This window comes from Aphidius gifuensis, linkage group LG4 (genome assembly GCF_014905175.1).
Source record: "Aphidius gifuensis isolate YNYX2018 linkage group LG4, ASM1490517v1, whole genome shotgun sequence".
Classification (NCBI taxonomy): domain Eukaryota; kingdom Metazoa; phylum Arthropoda; class Insecta; order Hymenoptera; family Braconidae; genus Aphidius; species Aphidius gifuensis.
The window spans coordinates 22,659,747-22,683,748 of NC_057791.1; the positions used below are offsets into that span (position 1 = coordinate 22,659,747).

Below are 24,002 nucleotides of genomic sequence, written 5' to 3' on the forward strand. Positions count from 1 at the left end.
CATTATTATTATTAAAATGACCAATAAGTTTAAAAAAAAAAAAAAAATATTATATTGATTATTTTTTTTGGTCTATATATTAAATATTTAATTATTTTAAAATTTTCTACATATTTTTTAAAATATTCATCAGAAAAGGCCAATTTTTTTCTTAATGTCAATTTGTTTCCATGATGGAAGTTTTTTAAATTCACTAATTTTCATTCCTAGCAGTTCCTGAAATAGAAAACAAAAAACAATTATTAATCAAAGAAAAATTGAATGACAAGTTTTTTTTAAAATTACCTGAAAATGTTGAGGTGATAAATATAATTCTAGAGAAGTTGGATCGACACCTTCTGGAAGAGGTCGTTGTAATAATTGAGCAGGGGGATAAGTACTTTGTGTTAAACGAGCCAGCTCGCTTTCAACAGATAATATTTGGCCAGGTGCACGACCATCCTAAATAATTTAAAATTAAATATATTATGATTTATATTTTATACATGTTTAAAGATATACCAGAAAAAAAAAATAAACAAACTTGTATATTTAGTTCAGCAATTTCATCACGATATGTCCAAGTTGGAAATAAATTTATAAATTCAAGTGGCTCAAGGCCAGCCCAGACTAAATAAACTGCACATTTTTTAGCATCTGAATGTTGTTTTTTCCAATATTGAATAGCAACATTCATTGCTTCTCTTCTTTCAGCTTGCCATCTTATTGCTCCACTTCCTGTTTGATCATCAGATCCAGTGTCTGGCCACCAGCCTTGCCACAACCATAACTCGTCTTTGTTGTCAAACAAAAATAAAGCTAAAAACAAAACAAATAAATAGTTTACAAGTTTTTCTTGTTTTTTTTTTTTTTTTCTAAAATTTAATAATAAAAAATTACTCACCAGGTTGATTAACTTGATATAGCTCTTCTTGTAAAAATGGAAAAGGTGTTGTATCATTACTACGAAAAAGACAAAATAATTCTGTTGCTATAAATTCACCAGAATTACTTGAAAAATGAAATAATCTTGGTGTATAATTTAATGATATTTTTGTTGTTTTAGTAAGTGTACCATTGATTTTTTTATTATTCATACTATCTTCAAATAAATCATCTGGTTCATTACCCTCATTAATTTCACGTATTTCATAATTATCATTATAATTAAAACCAGCTTCAATTGGTTTAAATTCTTTCAATTGTTGTGCTGCATAAATAGCATTTTTTTGAATATGTAAAAGTGAATGTTTACCATGCCAAACATAAATTAACATATTTTTTTTATCAATAAATATTAATGATGCACGACTACGTAATTGTTTTGTACTACATGATACTTCAATTAAAAATGTTTCATTTATTTCAGTACCACGACAAATATATGCTCTTATTGTTTTTGTATTTTTTTTAAAATTATTTATATCTTTTTTTTTTCCCATATGTATAATCATTTTACCATTAAATAAATTTAAAAATGCAGCTGGTTCAAAACCTTCTGATATACGTATTTGTGGACCTTCTTCTTTATCAAGTTCAATTGTTAATAATGCAGCAGTACCTTGTTTATTTAATGATGACATTTTACCTTGCCAAATAAAATATGCACATCTATCACGTCCTTCAACAGCATGTTTTGATGGTTTACCACTTAAACCTCTACCAGTTACAATAATTGTATACATCCAACGTACAATATAACTATCACCACTAAAAAATTGTCCAAATGAATTTTTATCATTTAAAAGTGTATATGAATTTTCTTCAATATGCCAAATAGTTATGTCACTTGTTGATACAATATATTGACGTTTAAATTCTTCATCAAACCATCCAGTACCTCTACCCAAATGACAACCTTCAATAATCAAATCAACATCTGGCTTTGTATTTTCCGATAAATTATTAACATCAATTTTTTCAATAATAATTTTATTATTACTATCAATATTATCTGTATTAATATTATTATTAATTTTTCTAATATTAATAATATCATTTGTATTTGGCCAATCTAAAAATTTTTCACGAAATAATATTGTTTCCATGTGTTGTGTTAGTTTAACAAGTAAACACCAATTTGGTCGTTTATTTGATTTTTTAATATTATTATTACTTGATGTATTTAATTGACGATTACCAATAATTGATGCAACATTTATTGGTGATACAGTACAATCAGTATAATCGAAACCTTCCATCCATAATTGTTCAGCAAGTATTATTGATAATTTACGTTTTTCAATTGATACACATTTACCATTCCATATGTACATTTCACTACCAAAATCAAATAATATTGATTTACTTGGATCAAGCATTTTAATCTTTGGCAACATACCCCAATATTTATCAATTGGAATTAGCTTATCATTTGATAATTCATATACAGCATTTGTATCAATAAGTGATGATTCATAAAATTCATCCTCATCTGGATGACCAGCATCCACAATATCTGGTACTCTATCATTATCAATACCTAAATATTTCCAAAATTTTTTAGCTATCATTGTGTTGTTGGGATTTTTAATACTATCTTCTTCATATATTGTTAATATTTTATTTGCACAACAGCCAAAATCTTTATTTTTCATTATTCTCAATGCAATTTCAGCACCACGTGATTTTTCAATGACATTACAATATTTACCAATGTAATTAAATATTTCATTTTTAGTAAATAATATATAATTATCACCGGAATTTATATTTGATGCTATTGGCTCAATTAAACGTACTTGTACATGACGACGTCCTTTTATTATTATCAACATAATATCATTATTTAATGGAATTATTTTATTATCATATTTTTTAGTTATTATGCTATTTGTTTTTTCAATATCTTTTAATGTTATTGCACTAAAATTTTCAGTTGATGCTAGACCAGCTAGTGCTTCAACAGCGAGTGTTGAATTTTTACCCAATTTTTCAATGTTATTTAATTTTATCATTCTATCAGCAACACCCATTTTTATTTCTGTGTATTCTTCTTTTATATCAGTACGTGCTGCAAGTGTACGTAGTGGATTTTTTGTTGATACACGACGACGTTGAACTTGAACTGTTCGTCTTGATCCAAGTCTAGATTTTTAATAATTAATTTTAGTTTTTAATAATAAATTCTATATACAAACATTATTATTACCTCTCGCAAAATGATGTTATCTGATTGAAATCATCCTCAGTTAGATCTAAACTTTCCTCTCGACATTTATCCACTGATATGCTATCAAAAAATGAGGTAAATGTTTCATCATCAGCTCGCGGAACATGATGAATTGATTCTTCATTTTTTATTACATCACCTATTATTAATCATCAAATAAAAAAAAATTATTATCAAAACAAATTACGATAATTATACAAAATCGAAAAATCTTAATGAAACAAAAAATTATTTACCGTTTTCTTTTTTACTAGTAATAGAATTTTCAACGAGTTTTTTTTCATCATCTTGGACATTTAAAAAATCATCTTCATTATTATTTTCATTATCTTTAATTGAATAATAAAAAAAATGTTTTATTATTTCGTTATTTAATTAATTGTTAAATATATTTCTATTGACCTACCTTTTTTATTAATTTCCTTTGTCTTTGGAAGTTTTTTTTTACGCTCAGATACACAATTACCCATATCAAATATTGCTTTATCATATATATTTTTATCAATTTGATCAACTCTCATTTTACCAGCAACTGAAAATTGTACAGCATCAGCTGTTGTAACACGTTTACGCCATCCTTCAGTTGCTGATTCTAATTTTTCAAGACGATCAGCAAGTCTTCCTTGTTTCATAACAATTTCGTCTTTTTCTTTTTGAAAATAACTTGTCTTTTCTGTTGCCTGTACATAAAAAACAAGATTAATTTATAGATATATATTACGTTTAAACTGATAACAATATTCCTTATCATTTTGTACGATTAATATTGTCTATATCATTTATTTAGTAGTAGTAGTAGTAGTAATAATAATAATCAATCAATTTAGAAAAAATATATACAAATGTATGAAATTTACTTACATTATCAAAATTTTGTTTTTCAATGATAAATGAGGCATTTATTGGTTCAGATGTAACACGTCTTTTCCAGTCAGTTGATCCACTTCGTTGAAGTGCAGCCAAACGATCACGAATACTAACACTTGGTAAATTGAGACTTTGCATTGTTGCTGATATTGGTCTTTGTTTTTTTTTAATATCATTACTTAAATAATTATTAATATCAACATGACAATTATCACTTTCATCAACTGACACAGAACGTGTTTTTAATAATTTTTTAAAATCAACACTACACTTTGTTAATTCATCAAAAGGCACATCAATATTATCATTTTTATGTTTCACACGACGTAGTACAACTGGTGATATTGATGATCCATCATCTGATGAATCTGTTGATGAATTTAATTTTGCACTAAGTATACTTGAACTTGATGATTTTAAAATACTTTTTGGTTTTTGTTGAGGTTTTTCATTAACTGTTGAATTAAATAAATTAAATTTATATTAAAATTATTAATATTGATAAAATTATTATTAATTTAATAATCATTATTTATAAAAAATCTATTTTTAAATTTATTAGCAAGAAAAATAATTTTAAATAAATTTCATTCGTTTAGTTTTTTTATAAATAATAATTTTGTTTATGTATTAAATTTTTTAATAGTAATTTTTAGAGAATATTTACCATGTTTATCTGATGGTGAATGTTTAGAATCTGTAATATTATTTGGAATGTATTTTGCAGCGAGGTCGACCTCCTCCGACGTAACTGGCTGTGTCCTAAAGCGACTGAAAGGTCTTCTCTGTGCTCGATTAACCGACTCATCAGCCTTGATAAATGTATCAATATGAATTTTTTCATCAAAAACTTTTTCAATTTGTTCATTTAAACTCAATTTGGATACTTCAACAATATTATTATGTCCATATTCACATTTATTTTTATTATATTTATCACAATTTAATGATTCCTTGACATCAAAATTAATTGTTAATTTTTTATTTTCATTAAAACATTTATCATGATTATTGTCCTTGATTGAGCTGACATTGACTGATTTTTTCATTATCATTGTATCCAGAATATTATTTCTATCATCTTGATTTTCATACAAATCTATTTCATCTATTTTTTTATTTTTATAAATATCATTTATTTCTTCATCAATAATATTATTTTTTATTTTTTCATCAATAAATTCAATGTCATTACTATTTATTTTAACATCAGCATCATGATCAGATGATGATAAATTTATATTTTCTCTATTTTTATGACGTCTTGATGTATTTTTTAAACGACCAAGTTTTTCACTATATTCATCTAATTTTTTTTTAAAATCAATTTCCTTACAATTCATTTCTCCGGTATTATTATTTGGATTGATAGAAACAATACTTTCATCTCTGTAAAATAAAATAAAGGAAAAAAAAACCAAATAATAAAATAATAATAATAATGATTAAATAAAAAATTAATTTATTAAAAGAGCATAAAGAAAAATATATAAAATAAAATGAAATAAATGTAGAACAAAGTAACATAAAGCCATATTAAATATGCGAAAAAAAAAAAAAAAAGAGTAAAAAAATAAATAAGCTCAATGAGACACATACCTACTGGACAATTTGAATGATACAATAGGCGTGATTGATGGTGGTGACGGTGGTGGTGATAATAATAATGAAGATGATGATGATGATGATGCATTATGACTAAAATATTTTTCATCTAATAAATCTGATTTAACTGATGTAAATTTAATAACATCATCTTGATCATTTGTATTATTATCATTGTATACATCTTGTCCAACAGATCTAGCACGTTTTCTTAATAAATTATTATTTTTAGATGTTATTAAATCAATTCTTGATGAACGTATTGTTGTATTATAATTAATTGAATTTTTTAATATTGGTTTAACTGTTATTAATTGTGTATCACATTCTGGTAAACTATTTGTACGTCTTTGTAATATATTATTTTTTAAAACAGATATATTTTTAGATATTATTTCAAAATCATTATTATTTGTTTCCTCAGAACTTCTTCTTGATGTTTTTAATATTGTTTTTTTTGGTTTATCATCATGTTCATCTGATTCAGTGCTTGATTTTTTTTTTAATATTGGACGTGGTTCAAGTGATGGTGGATCAGATGATGATGATTCTTCACGGCTTAATTTTTTTTTTAATATTGGTCGTACTTCTTGATTTGTATCATTATTATCTGTCCATGTTACACCAATTATTTTAGCTGTATTATTGTTATCATTTGTTATTGATGTTGTTGTTGAAATTGTTGATGTTGTTGTTGATGATGATGATGCTGATGATGTTGTTGTAGATAGTGATGTTGATGATGTTATTGTTGTTCCATCATTTTGATATTTTTTAAGTATACTTTGAAGTTCTGGTGAGCATACATCATCTTTATTATCTTCACGTGATTTTGACCATTTTCTTTTTAATATTGATGCTGGATAATCTGTACATTTTGTTAATTTTTTATTTGATAATTCATCCAGTGATGATCTTCTTTCAATTTTTAATATTGGACGTTTGTCAATTGTACTATTAATATCTTCAAATGTCACAAAATCAGATGAACGACATTTTGATCTACGTAATATTTCATTTTCATCAAGACTACTACGTTTTTTTAATATACCAAGTTTTTTAATTGGACTAATATTAAAGCTTGTTTTATTAATTTTTTGTTGATAATTATCATCATCATCATGATCATCTTCATCAACAACATCCCCATTATTATCATCATCATAAATATCAATTGTTTTATGTTTTAATATTGATATTAATGGTTGATTACGATTTAAAATTTTTGTATTTTTAATATCACCATTATTTTTATTAGTATTTGTGCTTGTTATTGATGATTTTTGTAATTTTTTTGTGCAATTATTGCTTGTTATGCTTGGATCGTTTGATGATAATGATGAAGTTAATAATAATGATGATGATGATGGTGGAGATGTCAGCCTTTCTACACGTTCAATTGTTGCTTTTGTCAATGCTGTCAATGCATCAACTCGTTGTATTACCTCGGTACTATCATGATTGCTACAAACATTTTAAAAAAATAATAAAAAATAATAATTTTAATGTTGATGTGCTTTGAAGTATATTAAAGAATAAAAATTATTCTTTTTTTAAAATACTTATTCTATTTTAAAGTGCACTTTGATCTGGTTTATTAATGTTTTTTTAAAAAGCTCAAGTTAGTTACTATGATAATTAAAAATAATTAAATGTATATTTAAAACTTACCCAGAACGTGTTGTTGTTGTTGTTGATGTTGTTGTACGTTTTGGTATTTGTGATGTTGATGTAATTGTTGAAGATGGCCGTGACAATACTTCATTGTGTTGATTCATTTTTTGTCGTGTAGATATTTCTTTGGCTTCATATTGTTTATGTGTCATCAAAGGTGACTGATTATTATATAATAATGAATTATTTTGTTTAACTGATAAACGTTTTGAACGTCTTAAACCTTTATCAACTAAAATTATAAATAATAATAATTAATTTTAATTAAAATCAACAAAAATAAATGATAATTTTACTTACAATTATTACTAGTTTCTAATATTTTATCTTGTGTTTCAATTGATCTATTTAAAACTCGTTTTGATCCTTCTTTTTCACGTAATAAACTTGACGATATTCCACTAGCATAAGAAACTGTACTTTTCTGTAAAATAATTATAACAATAATAACAATAAACGATAACATTATCAAGCTAAAAAAAAAACCATTAATATATACAAACATTATCACAAACAATAATAATAAACAAACAAAAAAAAGGTATATAATTTTACTTTGTTTTATGAACTCGTCAACTTATTGTTATTATTATTTAGTGATAGTACTTACACTCGACTGTGGTGAATTCCAGGAAGAAATATTATCACTAAGCCCGGATGCTTTTTTAGATCCATCTATATTAATAATGATAAAAAAATTCATTAACCACGTCAGACAGCTTATCACAATGAAAAGAAATAAAAAAAAAAAGAAACACAACCACATGTGTTACTAGATAAATATTAAATGTAAAAAAAAAAATACTTGCCAACAGGGGAGATAATAGAAGCAGCTCGTAGTCTTGAAGTTTTTGTTTCACGAATTGAAGTGGTCCTGTTTGTTGAGGTCGATGGACTTTCCTTTTTTCCTGAATTAAAATAAAAAATAAAACGAGATAAGAACAAAGAGAAAATGAAAAAAAAATCAACATTCTTTTTGATAAAAAAAAAATGTGAAAGAAAAAATAAAAGATGTGTTGACTTACTTGATGATTCTAATGATCTTGTTGTTGTTTTTTTGTGGGTACTATCACTAGTCATCTGTTGAGTATGATGATGATTATTGTTTGTGGAAATTATTGAATTATCAGTAACTTTATTTGTGGCTGATTCATTATTAGCCATCAGGGCATTTGCTCCAGCAGCTACCATTTCTATCAAGGACAAATAATACTTGTTGATGAATCATTTATATAAAATATACATTTTGCAATCTTCATTAACAGGTGAGTAGTTCCGGTTATGATTCATTTATAATAATAATAAATTTAATAATAATAATGATGATGAGATTTTTAAAAATTACGTATAATTATTTTTATGGTAAATAAATAATTATTATGTGTATTTAAAATGACTGACGTATTGATAATTTGGTCAAGGTAGAATTGTTAATGGAAAAAAAATAAATTATCGAAAAATTTATTTTAAAATCAATATATTATTTAATTTTATAATTTTTAAAAACTGTTAATATTTTTTTTAACAATTAAAATAACAATGTTAATTAATTTAGTTTAATTTAGCAGTTTAATTTTAAAAAAATCGAGGTGTTTATTGTTATTCTATTTTTAAATGACTAGCAATTAAAGATTTTGGGTTTAATTTAAAAACAAAGAAAAATAATGAAAATTTACTTACTGAATTGAATTAATGTGGATTATTATTAATTAGCTGGATTAAAATTATAAAAAAAAAAATTTATATTGTATCCTTTTAAATGTCCTGAATGTACATGTTTCTTTTTCAACTTTTTTAATTTTTTATATTAAACACAGGTCAGGTGCAAAACTTGTCTCTCTATTTTTTTATTATCGTTAAAAAATCAGTTGAAATATCATCACAACAGGTTTCATGATAAATTAAATTTTCTACACTAATACAGGTGAAAGTTTAAATATGTAAAATTCAATATATATGTATAAATATTTTATATATAGGTGTTTTTTATTTTTAAAAAAATTGAGTGGTCGTGGCAGCCTCCTCACTGATGAATCAAAAAAAAAAAAAAAACACCACAGGTAATAAAAAGAGAGAAAAAGTTGATTAAAAAAAAAAATTATAAAAGACACGTTGAGAGGAAAATAACTTAACTCTTTTCACTCTTTTCCTCTTTCTTTCTCACGCACACACATTATTTTGACACAAGTTTATTTACTAAATAAAAAAAAAATATATTACACACACAATCACAATAACTCACAATTCACAACCTGTATACCTGATTTTTTTAAAAAATCATGTAAAAAAATTATATAAACCTATTGGTATTTAAATTTCCTATTTCCTTACTAATGAATGTTTATTAAAATTTAATGATATTATTGTATCAATGTGTGTGTTTAATTAATTTATTATTATAATTTTATGAACACGATATTTTGACATCATCATTATGCGACTATCCATTGACCAACTCAGTCGGTAAAAAAGGATTACTTTATTGTTGTTATTAATTTATTATTATAATTATTATTTCTCTCTTTCTCTCTCATAGTGCTAGTGGCGATTTTCATAACTATTAATTGATCATTATTAATTGATATTTGAATGATAATATTTATCGTCAATATTATTATTTTTTTTTGAATGTTTTCGTACAATTATTATTGCCCAAGGCGTAATTTTGTATGAAATTGATTAAAAAAATATAAATTCATATTGTCCTTTTGTAATTAATCAAATCAATTCAATTGTTTGTATTTAATTTACTTAATTTGTTTATATTTCTAATATTTCACCGATTTTTTTCGAAATTTCTTTGACGAAATCCAAAGCAATTTCTCCGACGAAATCCAAATTAATTTCTCCGACGAAATCCAAAGAAATTTCTCTTTTTTTGGATAAAAAAATGAAAATTCTTTGACATTTTTTGGATACAGAAACTCTAAGAAAAGTTTCCAATAATATTTCAAGTAAAAATAAACTTTTATTATAAATTAATTGAAAAAAGAGCTTCCATCACTAAAATAATATTGCCGCGTTTATTTAAAATAAAACTGTTTCATCAACTGTCAATACAAACTTTTAATTATTATTATTACTATCATGAAGTGTCATGGAGTAAAAAAAAAAAATAATAGGTATAAAAAAAAAAAAAACAGAACAGGTGATCGTGTGTGTATTTGCAGATGACAGGTCACAATCTGATATTCTTTAAATAATTAAAATCCAAATAAAAAACAATAATTATTTATTTTATTAAAATTTATTCAGTATTTTTAATTAAGCAAAGTTTGTTGTTTTTTTTATTTAACTCGTCTGGTTTGTCATTGTTAAATACATAAAGCTATATTATATTTACGTGGGTGTTGATTCCAAATGGTGAAACTACCTTTTTTTTTTTTTTTTTTATTTATTCTTTCCTGTTTAAATGATTTGAGCAACAATTATCAGCCGAATGATAAATATGGTTACATGTAGTGATAATTTATTATAAAAACCTAGTGATAAAAAAAAAAAAAAATTGACATGTAATTTTGTCAGGTGATACGTGTGTTCAGATAACATTATTAAAATAAAAAAAAAATATACGACAATAAGGTGCAGTTGCTACAAATATCATTTAGGTTGGTATAAATTTACTTTTTTACTTTGTGTTACTTTTATTCCTGTCCACTTGAATATTCTCATCAAATTTATAATATTTTTTTACAATTATAATCAAATATTATGACGTAATCAAATTGTTATTGTTGTTAGCCTATATATTTTTTTTTTTGTTTAAATTATAAAATGAAAGTTGTATGTGACACATTGAGCCACATTCTTTCTGTTGTTTTTTTTTTCTAAACTTTTTTCTTAGAAATAATTAGCGTTAAAAAATTTTCCATTATTTCTTCAATCGAAATTTTATGTATTTCATGTTTGATGTTTTTTTTTTTTTTCCATTACCTTGATGACTCATAGCATTGTATATTCATTAATTATTTTTGTAAAAAAACAAAACGCATATTTGTTGGAATTTTTTATTGTTACTACTTTTTGACAAATTGTTGTAATATTTTTGTTGATAGAAAAATATCTGTATTATTACAAAATAATATTTTATTATATCTAAAACCTTGAGTACATGAAGGCCACAATGATTAGAAAGTCTTCCGGAGATAAATAATAAAAAAATAAAATTTTTTATAAATAAACTAATTAAAATTATAATTACAGGTAAAAAATATTAAAATGGCATTTCCACCATTGGTGAGTTCAACACCACCACCACTGGACAATTATCGTGAATCTGATGATGATGAGTTTGGTGATTTTGCAACAGGAGGTCTAGATGGTAAAATAAAATCTAACATTTATTTTAGTTACCCAAATAAAATAATAATAAAAATTCCTTTTATTAAGATTCATCAACAACATCAGAATCACCACAAAAAAATGTATCACCAGTACAAACACCACTTGCATCAGTAACAGCATCACCAAGGGTAAATGGAACAAGTGTTTATACACCATCAAAAAATAATATTATTGAAAATGCATTTGATCAAAATAAAATATACAATAATGAAGACGAAGATGATGATAATACAATAATAACTGTTGAAAAAACAAATGACAAAGTGAAGAGTATAATGCTTGATAATAGAACTAATAGTGCTAGTTTAAATAAAAATAATATAAATGACGAAAAAATATCAATTTTAACTAGTGATTTTAATAATCTAGATGTTGTTACAAATAATACATTTATCAATAAACAAGATAACAATGATAATCCATTAAATATGATTATAAAAAATCATAATAATGATAATATTATTAATGCAAATAGTCTAGATGATGATGATGATGATTTAAATTTAGTTTGTAGTAATAAAAGTAGCATAGCTGAGAGTAGTTCAAACAATTATCATGATAATAATGATACATCATTAAATATTGAATTAAATAATAATCATGATACAAAAATTGATTTTGTTATTGATGATAAAAAATCTATTGTCAATGATAATATACATAGTAATAATATAGATAATGATTTTTATGATTTTAAAAATTTTAATAATTCAATTGAGTGTGATAGTCCATCAGCCATTAATGATAATGCCATTAAAAATTATCAATTAAATGATAATAATAATCATCATCAAGATAATGTTGTTGATGATAATAAAAAAGGTTTATTTGAAAATACAAATGATGATTTTAAAAATTTTCTTATTAATCAAGAAATGAATAATGCTGTTAAAAGTTTTACAATATCTGATAATGAAAATGATAATGATATCAATGATACAACAATAAATTCAATAAATAATAATATTACAGATAATTTTGTATTTGATTATAATGATAGTAAAAAAATTGATCATGAAAATGATGATTTTTGTGATTTTACTGAAAATATTAATGATAATTTTAATAATTTAATGACAAGAGAAGATGGTGATGGTGAAAGTGTTATTGATAATGAAAATGTTGAAACAATATTTAATAATACGAGTAATGTTATTGATGATTTTAATGATATACCATCAATTGATGATTTTAAAATATCTAAAGATGATTTAATAATGTCAAATACATCTGTGTTTGATAAATCATCAGTGGCTGATGTTAAAAAAGATGATGATTTTGTTGATTGGAATATAAATGCTAATGATGATGATGATGATTTTGGTGATTTTGCTGATTTTTCAAGTGAACCTGTTGGTATTAGTGGTGATGAATGGAAGCCAGATACTCAACAATTAGCTACCTCAAATATTGATAATCCAAATAACGATAATGATGATGATGATGATTTTGGTGATTTTGAAGATTTTAGTTCATACACAACACCAGTTGTTAAAACTGTTAATAATAGCTTTGATTTAAAAAAATCTATAACTAGGATAGATAATGAAAATGTAAGTTATTGCTTTGTTAGAAAATTTTAATTGCTTTGGTAATTTAATTGTGTAAATTTAGTAATTTATTATTTGTTTTATTGTTGTTGTTATAATTATTTATTGTTTTATTATTTTTTGTTAAAGGTTGTCAATAAAATTGAGGACATTATAGCTAACATGTTTCCAAGTGTTCCAAAGCTTGAAAATATCGACCTTAAACCTCTTATTGTAGATACTGATAAGGTCTGGGAGGGACTTAAACACGTCGAAGAAACAAATGCCTTATCGTATCAGTGGACCAACAGTGTCAGCAATAATGCACTTCTTGGATCACTTGGTATTGATTCACGAAACATTGTGAGTTGCTTTCTACCAAAAATACAAATAATTTACAATCATCAAGTTATAAATATTATTTTTCGATACAGTTATTTGGTCCAAGATGGAATCCTAACATTCCAAGATTTGCTGCAAATTTGGGGTATGCACCTCTAGAACCAATGAAGGCCTTTAATGAATCACACTCATCAATACAATCAAGTACCTCAAAATCAACTAATTCTGCAAATACAATAGAGGTAATTTTCATAAATTTTAAATTAAATTACACAATTTTTAATTGTAATTTTAATATTATTTATCAGGAAGTTCCAGCTGCTCAATTTGATTGGAATAGTTCAGGATTAACAAACCCACTAGATGCAAGTAAGTACATTTTTTTAAAATTTAATTATTCCATTTATTTTTAATTTGTAATAAAAAAAAGAAAAAAAAAAAAAATTTAACTGCAAAATAATATAAGATATTTAAACAATTTCTAACGGGATATTTTGTTTTATTGATTTTTTTATTTTTGACCCGTTTATGTTGGCCTGCTTTAACCTTGCTTTTTAAAAAAAAAAATATTATTTTATCTAATTTTATTCTCATGTTTTGCACATAATCACAAATTATTATTTTCATTTTTTTTTTTTTTTTTCTATTATTCATTATGATTTATCAGATTGTGGTCTATCTGCACTTTTACCACTTGATTTTTTATATCCTTTTGATCCACTATTAACAAAACCCAATTGTTCCGCACATTCCGAATCCTATCATCATCACGCCGCTTGTACCAGGAGCTCCATATACTTCTGTAAGTTAACATTAACACAAAAAAAAAAAAATAGATTAAAAATAAAATCTCTGTTATATTTAAAAATTATTAATGCATGTTATATTTTTTTATTTTTTTTTTCAACAATATATAATTATAATTAAATAATTTCCAAAATTAACTAACTTGATTATAATGTAGATCCAGAGGATACACCGACAGATGAATCAAATAATTCTAAAAATATAAAATTAAAAACAACAAAATCATCACAATTATCAAAAATCATTGAACCTCTACCAGGACCAAGTACTGTCTCTTGGAAAAAGCAAGAAGATCCCATGGTACCATCTCCAAAAGTATTAAAAACACAAAAATTAAATCAGCCAACAATTGATGAAGAAAAATCACAAAAAAATTCAAATCTAGATAATAATAAAAAAGATTTATCATCAAAATTACACAACAACAATTCGAAATCATCAGCTTGTAAAAATGATAGTACACCAGTTAATTCTGATAACACAGTTATAGATAGATATGGTAGAAAAATGCAAGTTAAACAAGAAACAATACGTGTTCTTAAACAATTACCAGATATATCATTTTTAAGTGCACGAACATTATTATTTAATCCAGAACAAAAACATATTGTTCATGATCTTGGTGCAATGATTAATCGTAAAATGCCTGGTTGAGTAACATCGGTCTGAACACAAATTTCAAATGTCAACATTTTGAATTAATAATATTATTTTTCATTACTTTATAAATAACATTAATAATTAATAATTTTTTCTTTTTATTTATGCAAAATTAATTCAAATTATTGTTGCATTTATGATGATCATTTGATGATGGATTATTCCAATTCAAATTTGTGCTCAGACCAACCAAAAAATATCTTTATATCATTAAATAATAATAATAATAATTTTTTTCATTATCGGGAGCTTCCGAATTTTTTATTGTTATTATTATTATTATTATAAATATTATTGTTGCACTGATAATCGCGTGTTGCACATGTCATTTGTGTTTTTTCATTTTGTTTTTTTTATTTTCTACGTACATTCCGGGTTTTTTTGTTATCTTAATAACACTTAGGATAATGAAAAAATTGTTCATTGTTTATTAATATAATAAACTTATTCGACTTTGATAATTTTAATGTAAATACGTCGTATCTTTGCCAAATGGATATTATTAAATAATTCCATTTTCTAGTCGACGTTTTAAATAAAATTATAATTTTTTTTTTCCTTTTTTTTTTTTATTATATATAAATAAATATATAAAATTTAAAAAAAAAAAAAAAAACAATACAGTAATTTTTATCAAGTGTTTATTTAAGATTGTCAATAATGATAATTTTTTTTTTTTTTTTATTTTAAATCAGAGATTTAATTAACGAGAGAGATACAGTCAATTAGAAAGAAAGAAAAAAAGCAAAAAAATTAAAAAACAAAATTTTATTAAAGTTCAATTATAATTATTAATAATTACTAAAAATAAATTTTTAAATATGGTATTTTATTTATGTTAAAATATTCTTTATTAGTCAAATATTTTTTGACAAAAAAAAAATCATGTAAAATGTACTTAAGTTTATAGAAAATGAATTTAAAAAATAAATTAATTAAACATTATTAAATTTATTATGTTGTTTATTTTTAAGATAATAAATAGTTACTATTTTTTTTTCCTTTTCAAATGGATTTACATTAATTAAGTAGTACACCTTTAAATTATTTAAAATAAATCTGTTTTTTTTTTTTTTTTCTATTTTTTTCATAATATTATTACAACATTTTGTTGAAAGAAAATGATAAACAAAAGCTAATATTTATATTACGAAATATGTTAATTGTTATGTTAAAATTAATAATTATTCTAGTCTTCACACGTTTCAAGCTGTTCAGCAAATATTTTATCAAGTATAGCTTCAAGCTGGGTGTTTGTTCCACGACAACCTTCAATCACAGCTTTAGCCCACTGTAAAAATACAAAAAAAAATAATTAATAATTAATATTGCTTTTAAATAACATAAATTTTATAATTATATAATAATGACATACTTTAAAATATTCATGAACACGTGCTGGTGTCCAATCTTTAGGTGTACATCTACGTAAATCACGAAGATTATATATTTTATCAGCCAATTTGACTAATTTTCCTTCACGACTAATATGTGGTGCATGTTCAATTTGTAAACGTTTACGTTCATCTTTTGTTAATGATTTATCATCAGTAACTTCTGATACAACTAATTTAACTTCTGGACCAAATTCACGTTCAATTTCTTCAATTGTTGTGTCTGTATCTTCAACAGTGTCATGTAACAATGCTGATATTATGACAACTGGATCATAAACACCACCTTCTTCCATCAATATATTAGCAACACCTAAAAATATAATAATAATTATAAATTAATAAATAAATACTTGAATTAATTAATTATTCAACATACCAATTGGATGATTAATATATGGTGTTGATTCAGCATCAAGTCTTCTTTGTTTTCTATGTTTTATTGCAGCAAAATTTGTACATCTTATGACCAATGATAACAATTGATCTTTTGATAAATCTCTTGGTGAATCACCATCAAAACTTTTTGTCATTTTAACCATTTTACTTACAGGACAATTCTGACAACTAGACATTGCGATTAATGAGCTTTTATTGCTTCTGTATCTTGTGTTAATTATTTATTTGTTTGTATTTTAGTCACGTTTATTAAGTATGTGTACATAACCAACAAAGAATTTTATTGTATTCCTTGTATTGTCTAGATTTTATCTTATCAAAATATATATTTATATTTTTATCATATCACGTGCATGTAGAATGCAAATAATATTATTATCAATTATTTTTCCTTCATTTTCATTTTATATTTTTATAAGTGTTATATGCAGATTATTTTATCTAAAAATATAAGCTTTTTTTTTTTTTTTATTTTTAAATAAATATAATCCAATAATCAATGTGCTCCAGATGTATCATAATTCTTGGAAATAAATTATAACGAAAAATAAACAATAACAATTATGGACTTTTCTTTTTTAAATTATTTTTTTATTTATTTTTTTTATTTACACTCAAGTATTTACTTATAAATTGTTGACTTTTTTTTTCTTTTTTTTTATCAAATGCATTTCTAGGATCACAATCACAGGATTTAAAAAAAAAAAAAAAAATACATAGATAATTTTTATCTATTACTTATCTATTATTTTTTTTTTCATTTATTATATTTATTTGTTTTTTTTTTCTTTAAAAAATACACTGGTTTAAATTTTTTACAGTAAAAAATTTCTAAAGCAAATTTTTCGAAATATTACAACATTATATTGTAAATTTTCTACACTGATATAAAATAATTTTTTTTTTTCAAATTTTTAACAGATAACAAAAGGTAATCTTATTTATTATTGTTATGAAATTTTTTTGTAATTGAAATTTATATTTCTGGATATGCAGATCCAATCAATTCATTTCCACGATATTTAAATTTATGAGTGATGATATTGAATTTAGTTCCACCAAGTGAAACTGGACATGATTTTTCACTACGTACAAAAAAACACACTGTATAAAGTGCCATTTCAAGTTCTGGTGATGTTCCAACAAAAATAGTTGTTATTGGCTTATCAAGACCATTGAATGTTGCATGAACACTCAAAATAGCAGCTTTCTAAAAATAAAATACAAACACAAATATTAATTAATCAAATATATTAATAATAATAATTGTCAACTTACATCACCAAGATCAACTTTTTTAATGTAACCAAGATAATTTGCTCTTTTTTTAACTTCTTCAGCATTAAAATAAATCCAATTATGAAGACCAGTTAATTCAGTTCCTAATTTAATTTCTGTTAGAAAAACATGCTCAAAACCTGAGCTACCAATTTTTCCATCACCACGTGAATATAAATTAAACCAAATTTTTCTCAACACATCTTTGTATGCATAATAATCCTTGGCAATAAATCCTTTGTCAGCCAAAAATCTCATAGCAGCTGACATGACATTTGTACTCAAAAAAGTATCAACTAATAAACTTTCTTCATTTCTTTGAGCTGGACTGATGTATTCATTTTCTCTTGTATCTAATTTATAATTGTCATAAATGGTAATTACTTTGGCTATAGTTGGAATATTAAAAGCTTGTGAATTGACTGTAAATAATGGCTGAGGAGATTCATCTTTTTTATTACTTCCAGTTGTTTGTTTTTGTAAATTTAAATTTATATAACGATATGCATTATTGGCGTCTTTAATAAATAAAGCTTCACTGAGTTTAACAAGATCATCATCAGTTACTTGATTGCCTTTGCTGTAAGTTGGATTGCTTGAATAAGCTGATGTACTTGTTTGAGTTGATGGTAAACGTCCAGGATTAATTATAGAAATTGGAGTTGTTGTTGTTGATGTTATTTTTCCACCACTACCAGCTATTTCAGCCCAACTTTTACCTCCAGTTGTTGAAGTTGGTGGAACAGTAGGAACAAGAGGACCAATATTTAATGTAGATACTTGTGGTTTATCTGGAATAGCTGGATGAATGGCTTTGTTATTTTGACCAGGAATTGGCTGATTAATTCCTACTGATGAAGAAGTAGGTTTTGGAGTTACTGCAGGCTGTTGTGATGGAGATACAGGAAGACTAGGTTTTGGAGTTTGTCCTCCTTGATTTAATTGTGGTTGAGTTGGTGCAGGTTTTGGAGTAACTACAGGTTGAACTAAGCCTGATGGTTTTTTAGTAGTTGGTGTTACACTTGGAGCTAATGCTGGTGGTTGAGATGGTAATTTTGGTGGTAATTTACCTGGCTCACCTGTTCCAGTTAAGTCAAGAATAAAATCTCGATAGCCTTGACCATTATTACCACCAACTCCTGGTCTTGTTGGTTTTGAATTTGGAAAATCAAGACCAACTTCAGTGCCTGGATTTGGTTTTTTTGGTTGAGGATTATTTTTAATAAGTGTTCCTGTATTACCAACACCTATTGCTAAACCAGGATCAGCTGCTCCAGCAATTGCTTTTGTTGCACTTCCTGATTTTGAATTTGATGATGGTTTTGTTGGTGTTGTTGGTGTTGTTGTTGATGTCGTGCTTATTGTTGATGATGTTATATCTGGTGTTGGTGTTGATACATCATCTTTTTTATCTTTTTTCCAAAATTTCCAACCAGCATCGGTATCCTCTATTTAAAAATAAAAATAATTTATTTTTTTCATCAGATTAATTGGTATCACATGAAGAAACTGAGGCTATCAATGATTTTTTTTTATTTTATTTTTTTCATAACAAGATAAAATTGTTTGATACAGTGTTTATGATTATTATTTTTATATTAATTTCATGTAATAATTTATTTAAAATGTATTTTTTTAATTTTCATAGGATCTTGATTATTTTTCATGATTATTTTATATTTGATATTGAATCATTTGACCTCAGGCTATTTTTAAATTCCAACGCATACGTTAATTTCAAGGTCCTGATTCGTTGGGCATTAATGCCATATTTTTATATAAAATTTTTGATTAAGCAAAATTAATATTATCCTTTTTTTTTTTTTTTGTTAATAATTAATTAAATAAATATCTATATAAATAATTATTTAAAAAACTTACCGATAAACAAGGATAATAGAGTAATAAGAAGAATAAAAATAATTTTTTTCGAGGTCATACTGATTTAATGATCAGCATTTAATTAAATTGTATAAATATATATTTCAAAGTTATATACGATTGAACAAACTTTTACAGAGAGATCTTTAGAATGACTAAAGTGTTAGCTCAATTTCCAAGCATGTTTTTAATTCATTGAAGCGATTGTACAGTATACCAACTAAACTTTCTGATTGGTCAATCTTTTTTCTTTATTTTTTTATTACACAAATATTATTGTAGTCGTGTGTGATCTCAAGTTTTATTTTCAAGATGACGAAATTTCCAGCAGACGTCATGTGACAAACAATTTTTTTAAAACTATCATATTTTTTATTTTTTAAATTTGATAAATAGTTTTTTTTTTTTCTTTCTATTATTTATTTTTAATAACATATGTATATTTTTTTACAGTTAAAATTTTTTTCTAGTATAGTCTTGAATTTTAAAAGATTTCTGTTATTTTTTTATTTCATAATATCTATATCAACAAGATAAAAAAGAAATTTCCAAGAGAAAAAAAAATATTATAATTGACCTAAATCACATGGACTACTCTTGCAAGAAACAAGTTCAATAGTTCAAATGATAAAAAAAAAAAAAAAAGGAGAGTGTGAGAATTTTTAATACATATCACATTAATAATTATTTATCAGTTTAAATTATAATAATTAGAATTTTTTTATTAAACTAATAATATTGAATAAAGTGTATACTTAAAAATTATCTCTTTCAAAAAATTTTTAATAGTAAAGAAATTTGTTAACTTTGAAAGTAAATAAAATTTAAAATATTAAAAAGTGAAATCATAATTGCTAGATTGTATTGAATTCAATACATGTTTATAACAATGTATTAATTAGTTTTATAAGATTTAAAAACAGGATAAATAACAAGTAAATATAATAACGAAAAATGTATAAAAACAATAAAACAATTGCAATGCGTGAAGTATTCAAAATAATACGAAAAATAAAATATCGTTTTCTGGCTCGCTCAACTGTCGACAACGACTCTTTTAATGTATATTTTCGAAGACTTAGCCAAGCGTGATTACCATATATACCCCAATCCAGTGTTCTGAGATCATTGTAAAATAATTCGTTGTCTCGTTTATTCATTCTATCCCAAACTTTTGAAGTTTCATTAACATGTATTCTTATTTTTTTTTTAAATGCAAAAAAACGTAGAATCAGAAACCATTGTATTGCTTTGTATACTATTTTTAAAAGCCTATAATAATTAGAATAAATCAATTAAATTTATATAAATTGTATTCTTTATAATGTAATTACCAGGGCCAAAGAGTTCAGTCAAATTTGGATGCCGTATCAATTCGCGGTTAGAATTTTAATTAAAAAAATCGAAAAAATGTATCGTTATATCGAGGTTATTAAGTTAGAGTCTACAACAGGGATACTCGATATATTGATTTCGAGTCGAGTTTGTTTTTTGTTTCAACTGAGCCTCACTGAAATAAATTATTTATTTATTTTATTAAACTTTTATTTTATTTTCACAATAAAATTATGCATTTAATTTAATTTAAAGTACTGAATAAAGTTTTGAAATATAACACTCTTTTAACAATCAAGTGTTAATTTTATATTTTTAAGATTTTTAATTCTAAATAAAGTTCTTTTTAGAAATATATTTAGAACTTTATTTTTATTTTTTACAGATTTTTTTTTGATATTTTTTTTTGAGAACTTTTTCGAGAATTTTTTTGAGAACTTTTATTAGAACTTTTTTTTGAGAACTTTTTTGAGAATTTTTTTGAGAACTTTTTTTAAAACTTTTTTTTGAGAACTTTTTTGAGAATTTTTTTGAGAACTTTTGTTAGAACTTTTTAAAAAGTTCTAAAAAAAGTTCTAACAAAAGTTCTCAAAAAAATTCTCAAAAAAGTTCTCAAAAAAAAATATCAAAAAAAGTTCAGTAAAAAATAAAAATAAAATTCTAAATATATTTAAAAAAAAAAACTTTTTTTAGAATTAAAAATATCAAAAATATAAAATTAACACTGAGTGTTAAAAGAGTGTTATATTTCAAATCTTTATTCAGTACTTTAAATTAAATTAAATGCATAATTTTATTGTGAAAATAAAAGTTTAATAAAATAAATAAATAATTTATTTCAGTAGTCAGTTAAACAAAACAATCATTGAAATCAATCGGCATCCCTATTGAGCTCAACGTTCCTCGATATAACGATACATTTTCGATTTCAATTAATTAAACATAAATTACGGCATCCAAAGCCTTGGCTGGTAATACTAATATAATAAAAAAATAATAACTCACATTGGTTTTCGTCGAGTTGCTAACAATGCAAGGTCAGCAAAAATAGCTGGTATCAAATGAAATAGTATATTTGCTATGACAAACAATGTCATTGATTTTGTAGCATATAAAAAATATGGAGCAACCATTTTAATTGAAGGAAAATCAACACCTCTATCATACAATAAATCTTTAAGCTTAAGGAATGACATGACATTGACAACTGAACTTCCATAATTATATACAAATACTTTTTCTCGTTCTTTTCTAAAAAAGTGAAATAATAATTATAAAATTAATTTCAAGTCATTAATAATTATTAAAAATTTAATTTAAATATATTTTTACTGATTAACAACAGCATCCCAAGTGGTTGCAAGTAACGCATTTGTGCACATATCAACAGGTATTAAATCGATAGAATTTGGTGTGTCAATATAGTAACGTGAATAAACCCAAGACCAACTCCAAGAAATACCAAAGTTGGCCCATTGAAATTTCCATCACTCCATCCAGGTGTAGGCTCTTGATAACTTCCCAATACTAGAATGTAAAACAATTAAAAATTATACTTAATACAATTAACTTGAAGTATATATTATTTTATAAAAATAAAGTTGAATTATTTTACTAATTGATGGACGAAATATTGTACAGCGAAAATCAACATTTTTTGCATATTGTTCAACCAAACTTTCAGCAGTTGATTTTCCAAAGAGATACATGTTTGGCCAAGGTGCAATTAATTCTTTAATTGCCGTTGATGACATACCATCAGGTGTTGAACGATCAGTATCAATGCAATTTTGAATTAATTTTAAATCACCTGGTGGTGGATAGCACTTTTCATATATATCATCATGATAACAATGAGAATATGCTGTTGATACATAAACAAATGCTTTAATATATTTACATTGACTTGCCAGGTCAAGCATATTTTTAGTACCAAACACATTACAACTAAGTGAATCAGATATTCGCAATTCAAATTTAACATTTGATGCATTATGAATGAATATTGTTGCTTCATTTATAATAACACATTTATCTTCATCAGATAAACCTAAATTTTCACTCTCTAAACTTCCTTCAAACCACACAACTTTTGATGTAAAATTTTTTCGTAATTTACGAAGCTCATTAAAAATCTAAAAATAAAAAAAAAAGTCAATAAAATAAAATTGTTTGTTATTAAAAATACAATGTTACATAAACTTACTGAGTCATTAAAATATTTATCAATTCTATCTTTAGCTGAAATTTTTTTTGGTCTAACTAAAAGATATATTTTTTTTAAACCTGGACATGATCGTAATAATTTTTCAACAATACTTTTACCAACAAAGCCAGTACATCCAGTTAAAAAAATACTTTCATTTTCATAAAATTTTTGAATTTCACTTGTTTCATTATCGTCTACACCCCACTCATCAGGGTTAGTAATTTTATTATAAATTTCATCCATACTGGACTATATAATATATTATTTATTTTTCAATAAAATTGAAAAGTACTTAAGTTGTTTGATTCGTCAACTTATTCATCACGATATATTAAACTCAAATGAGCTAGACTCTAAGTTAGCTTCCTTTTATATAAAATTAGTCATTAGTCATTCATTACTTTATATTTTAGAATAGATTGATGCGATTACAAAGTTGCATTTTAATAGCACGCATTTAAAAATACAAAAATTACGCATGCATTGAATTGTAATAAATTCAAAACAGTTTGCAAATATTCGGAATG

The 24,002-nt window shown here is 24.3% G+C and overlaps 5 protein-coding genes across 9 annotated transcripts; 1 reads left to right on the forward strand and 4 right to left on the reverse strand.

The window, feature by feature from the left end:
• Positions 1 to 120: 120 nt before the first annotated feature.
• Positions 121 to 9,750, reverse strand: LOC122855743 (MATH and LRR domain-containing protein PFE0570w-like). Its single transcript, XM_044157315.1, has 16 exons — positions 8,978 to 9,750; positions 8,323 to 8,490; positions 8,107 to 8,205; positions 7,908 to 7,972; positions 7,598 to 7,721; positions 7,295 to 7,529; positions 5,618 to 7,087; positions 4,686 to 5,407; positions 4,013 to 4,473; positions 3,558 to 3,831; positions 3,388 to 3,480; positions 3,131 to 3,290; positions 884 to 3,066; positions 524 to 798; positions 286 to 441; positions 121 to 216 (listed from the first exon to the last, which is right to left on the reverse strand). Exons 2-16 carry the CDS (start codon positions 8,486 to 8,488, stop codon positions 130 to 132), a joined length of 6,570 nt encoding a protein of 2,189 aa, XP_044013250.1. The 5' UTR covers positions 8,489 to 8,490; positions 8,978 to 9,750; the 3' UTR covers positions 121 to 129.
• Positions 8,462 to 16,278, forward strand: LOC122855745 (putative uncharacterized protein DDB_G0287457). Of its 3 annotated transcripts, none has more exons than XM_044157320.1 (8): positions 8,462 to 8,562; positions 11,501 to 11,618; positions 11,687 to 13,194; positions 13,321 to 13,533; positions 13,605 to 13,754; positions 13,821 to 13,881; positions 14,180 to 14,314; positions 14,477 to 15,380. In XM_044157320.1, exons 2-8 carry the CDS (start codon positions 11,516 to 11,518, stop codon positions 14,971 to 14,973), a joined length of 2,667 nt encoding a protein of 888 aa, XP_044013255.1. In that variant the 5' UTR covers positions 8,462 to 8,562; positions 11,501 to 11,515; the 3' UTR covers positions 14,974 to 15,380. The 3 variants fall into 3 exon arrangements, with proteins under 3 accessions (XP_044013255.1, XP_044013253.1, XP_044013256.1); XM_044157318.1 differs by lacking the exon at positions 8,462 to 8,562 and adding an exon at positions 10,453 to 10,905 and having other exon boundaries at positions 14,477 to 15,924; XM_044157321.1 differs by lacking the exons at positions 8,462 to 8,562; positions 14,180 to 14,314 and adding an exon at positions 10,453 to 10,905 and having other exon boundaries at positions 14,477 to 16,278.
• Positions 16,149 to 17,559, reverse strand: LOC122855754 (guanosine-3',5'-bis(diphosphate) 3'-pyrophosphohydrolase MESH1). The gene is made up of 3 exons (XM_044157334.1): positions 16,753 to 17,559; positions 16,355 to 16,686; positions 16,149 to 16,270 (listed from the first exon to the last, which is right to left on the reverse strand). The coding sequence occupies exons 1-3, from the start codon at positions 16,946 to 16,948 to the stop codon at positions 16,169 to 16,171; spliced, it is 630 nt and encodes a 209-aa protein (XP_044013269.1). The 5' UTR covers positions 16,949 to 17,559; the 3' UTR covers positions 16,149 to 16,168.
• LOC122855748 (poly(U)-specific endoribonuclease homolog) lies at positions 17,341 to 20,142 on the reverse strand. The gene is made up of 3 exons (XM_044157325.1): positions 19,932 to 20,142; positions 18,051 to 19,498; positions 17,341 to 17,982 (listed from the first exon to the last, which is right to left on the reverse strand). Exons 1-3 carry the CDS (start codon positions 19,987 to 19,989, stop codon positions 17,749 to 17,751), a joined length of 1,740 nt encoding a protein of 579 aa, XP_044013260.1. The 5' UTR covers positions 19,990 to 20,142; the 3' UTR covers positions 17,341 to 17,748.
• Positions 20,143 to 21,108: 966 nt separating this feature from the next.
• LOC122855750 (fatty acyl-CoA reductase 1-like) lies at positions 21,109 to 23,797 on the reverse strand. 3 transcript variants are annotated; one of them, XM_044157330.1, is made up of 6 exons: positions 23,473 to 23,797; positions 23,200 to 23,401; positions 22,882 to 23,130; positions 22,599 to 22,793; positions 22,272 to 22,517; positions 21,109 to 21,203 (listed from the first exon to the last, which is right to left on the reverse strand). In XM_044157330.1, exons 1-4 carry the CDS (start codon positions 23,716 to 23,718, stop codon positions 22,660 to 22,662), a joined length of 831 nt encoding a protein of 276 aa, XP_044013265.1. In that variant the 5' UTR covers positions 23,719 to 23,797; the 3' UTR covers positions 21,109 to 21,203; positions 22,272 to 22,517; positions 22,599 to 22,659. The 3 variants fall into 3 exon arrangements, with proteins under 3 accessions (XP_044013265.1, XP_044013264.1, XP_044013262.1); XM_044157329.1 differs by having other exon boundaries at positions 22,882 to 23,151; XM_044157327.1 differs by having other exon boundaries at positions 22,882 to 23,401.
• Positions 23,798 to 24,002: the final 205 nt, after the last annotated feature.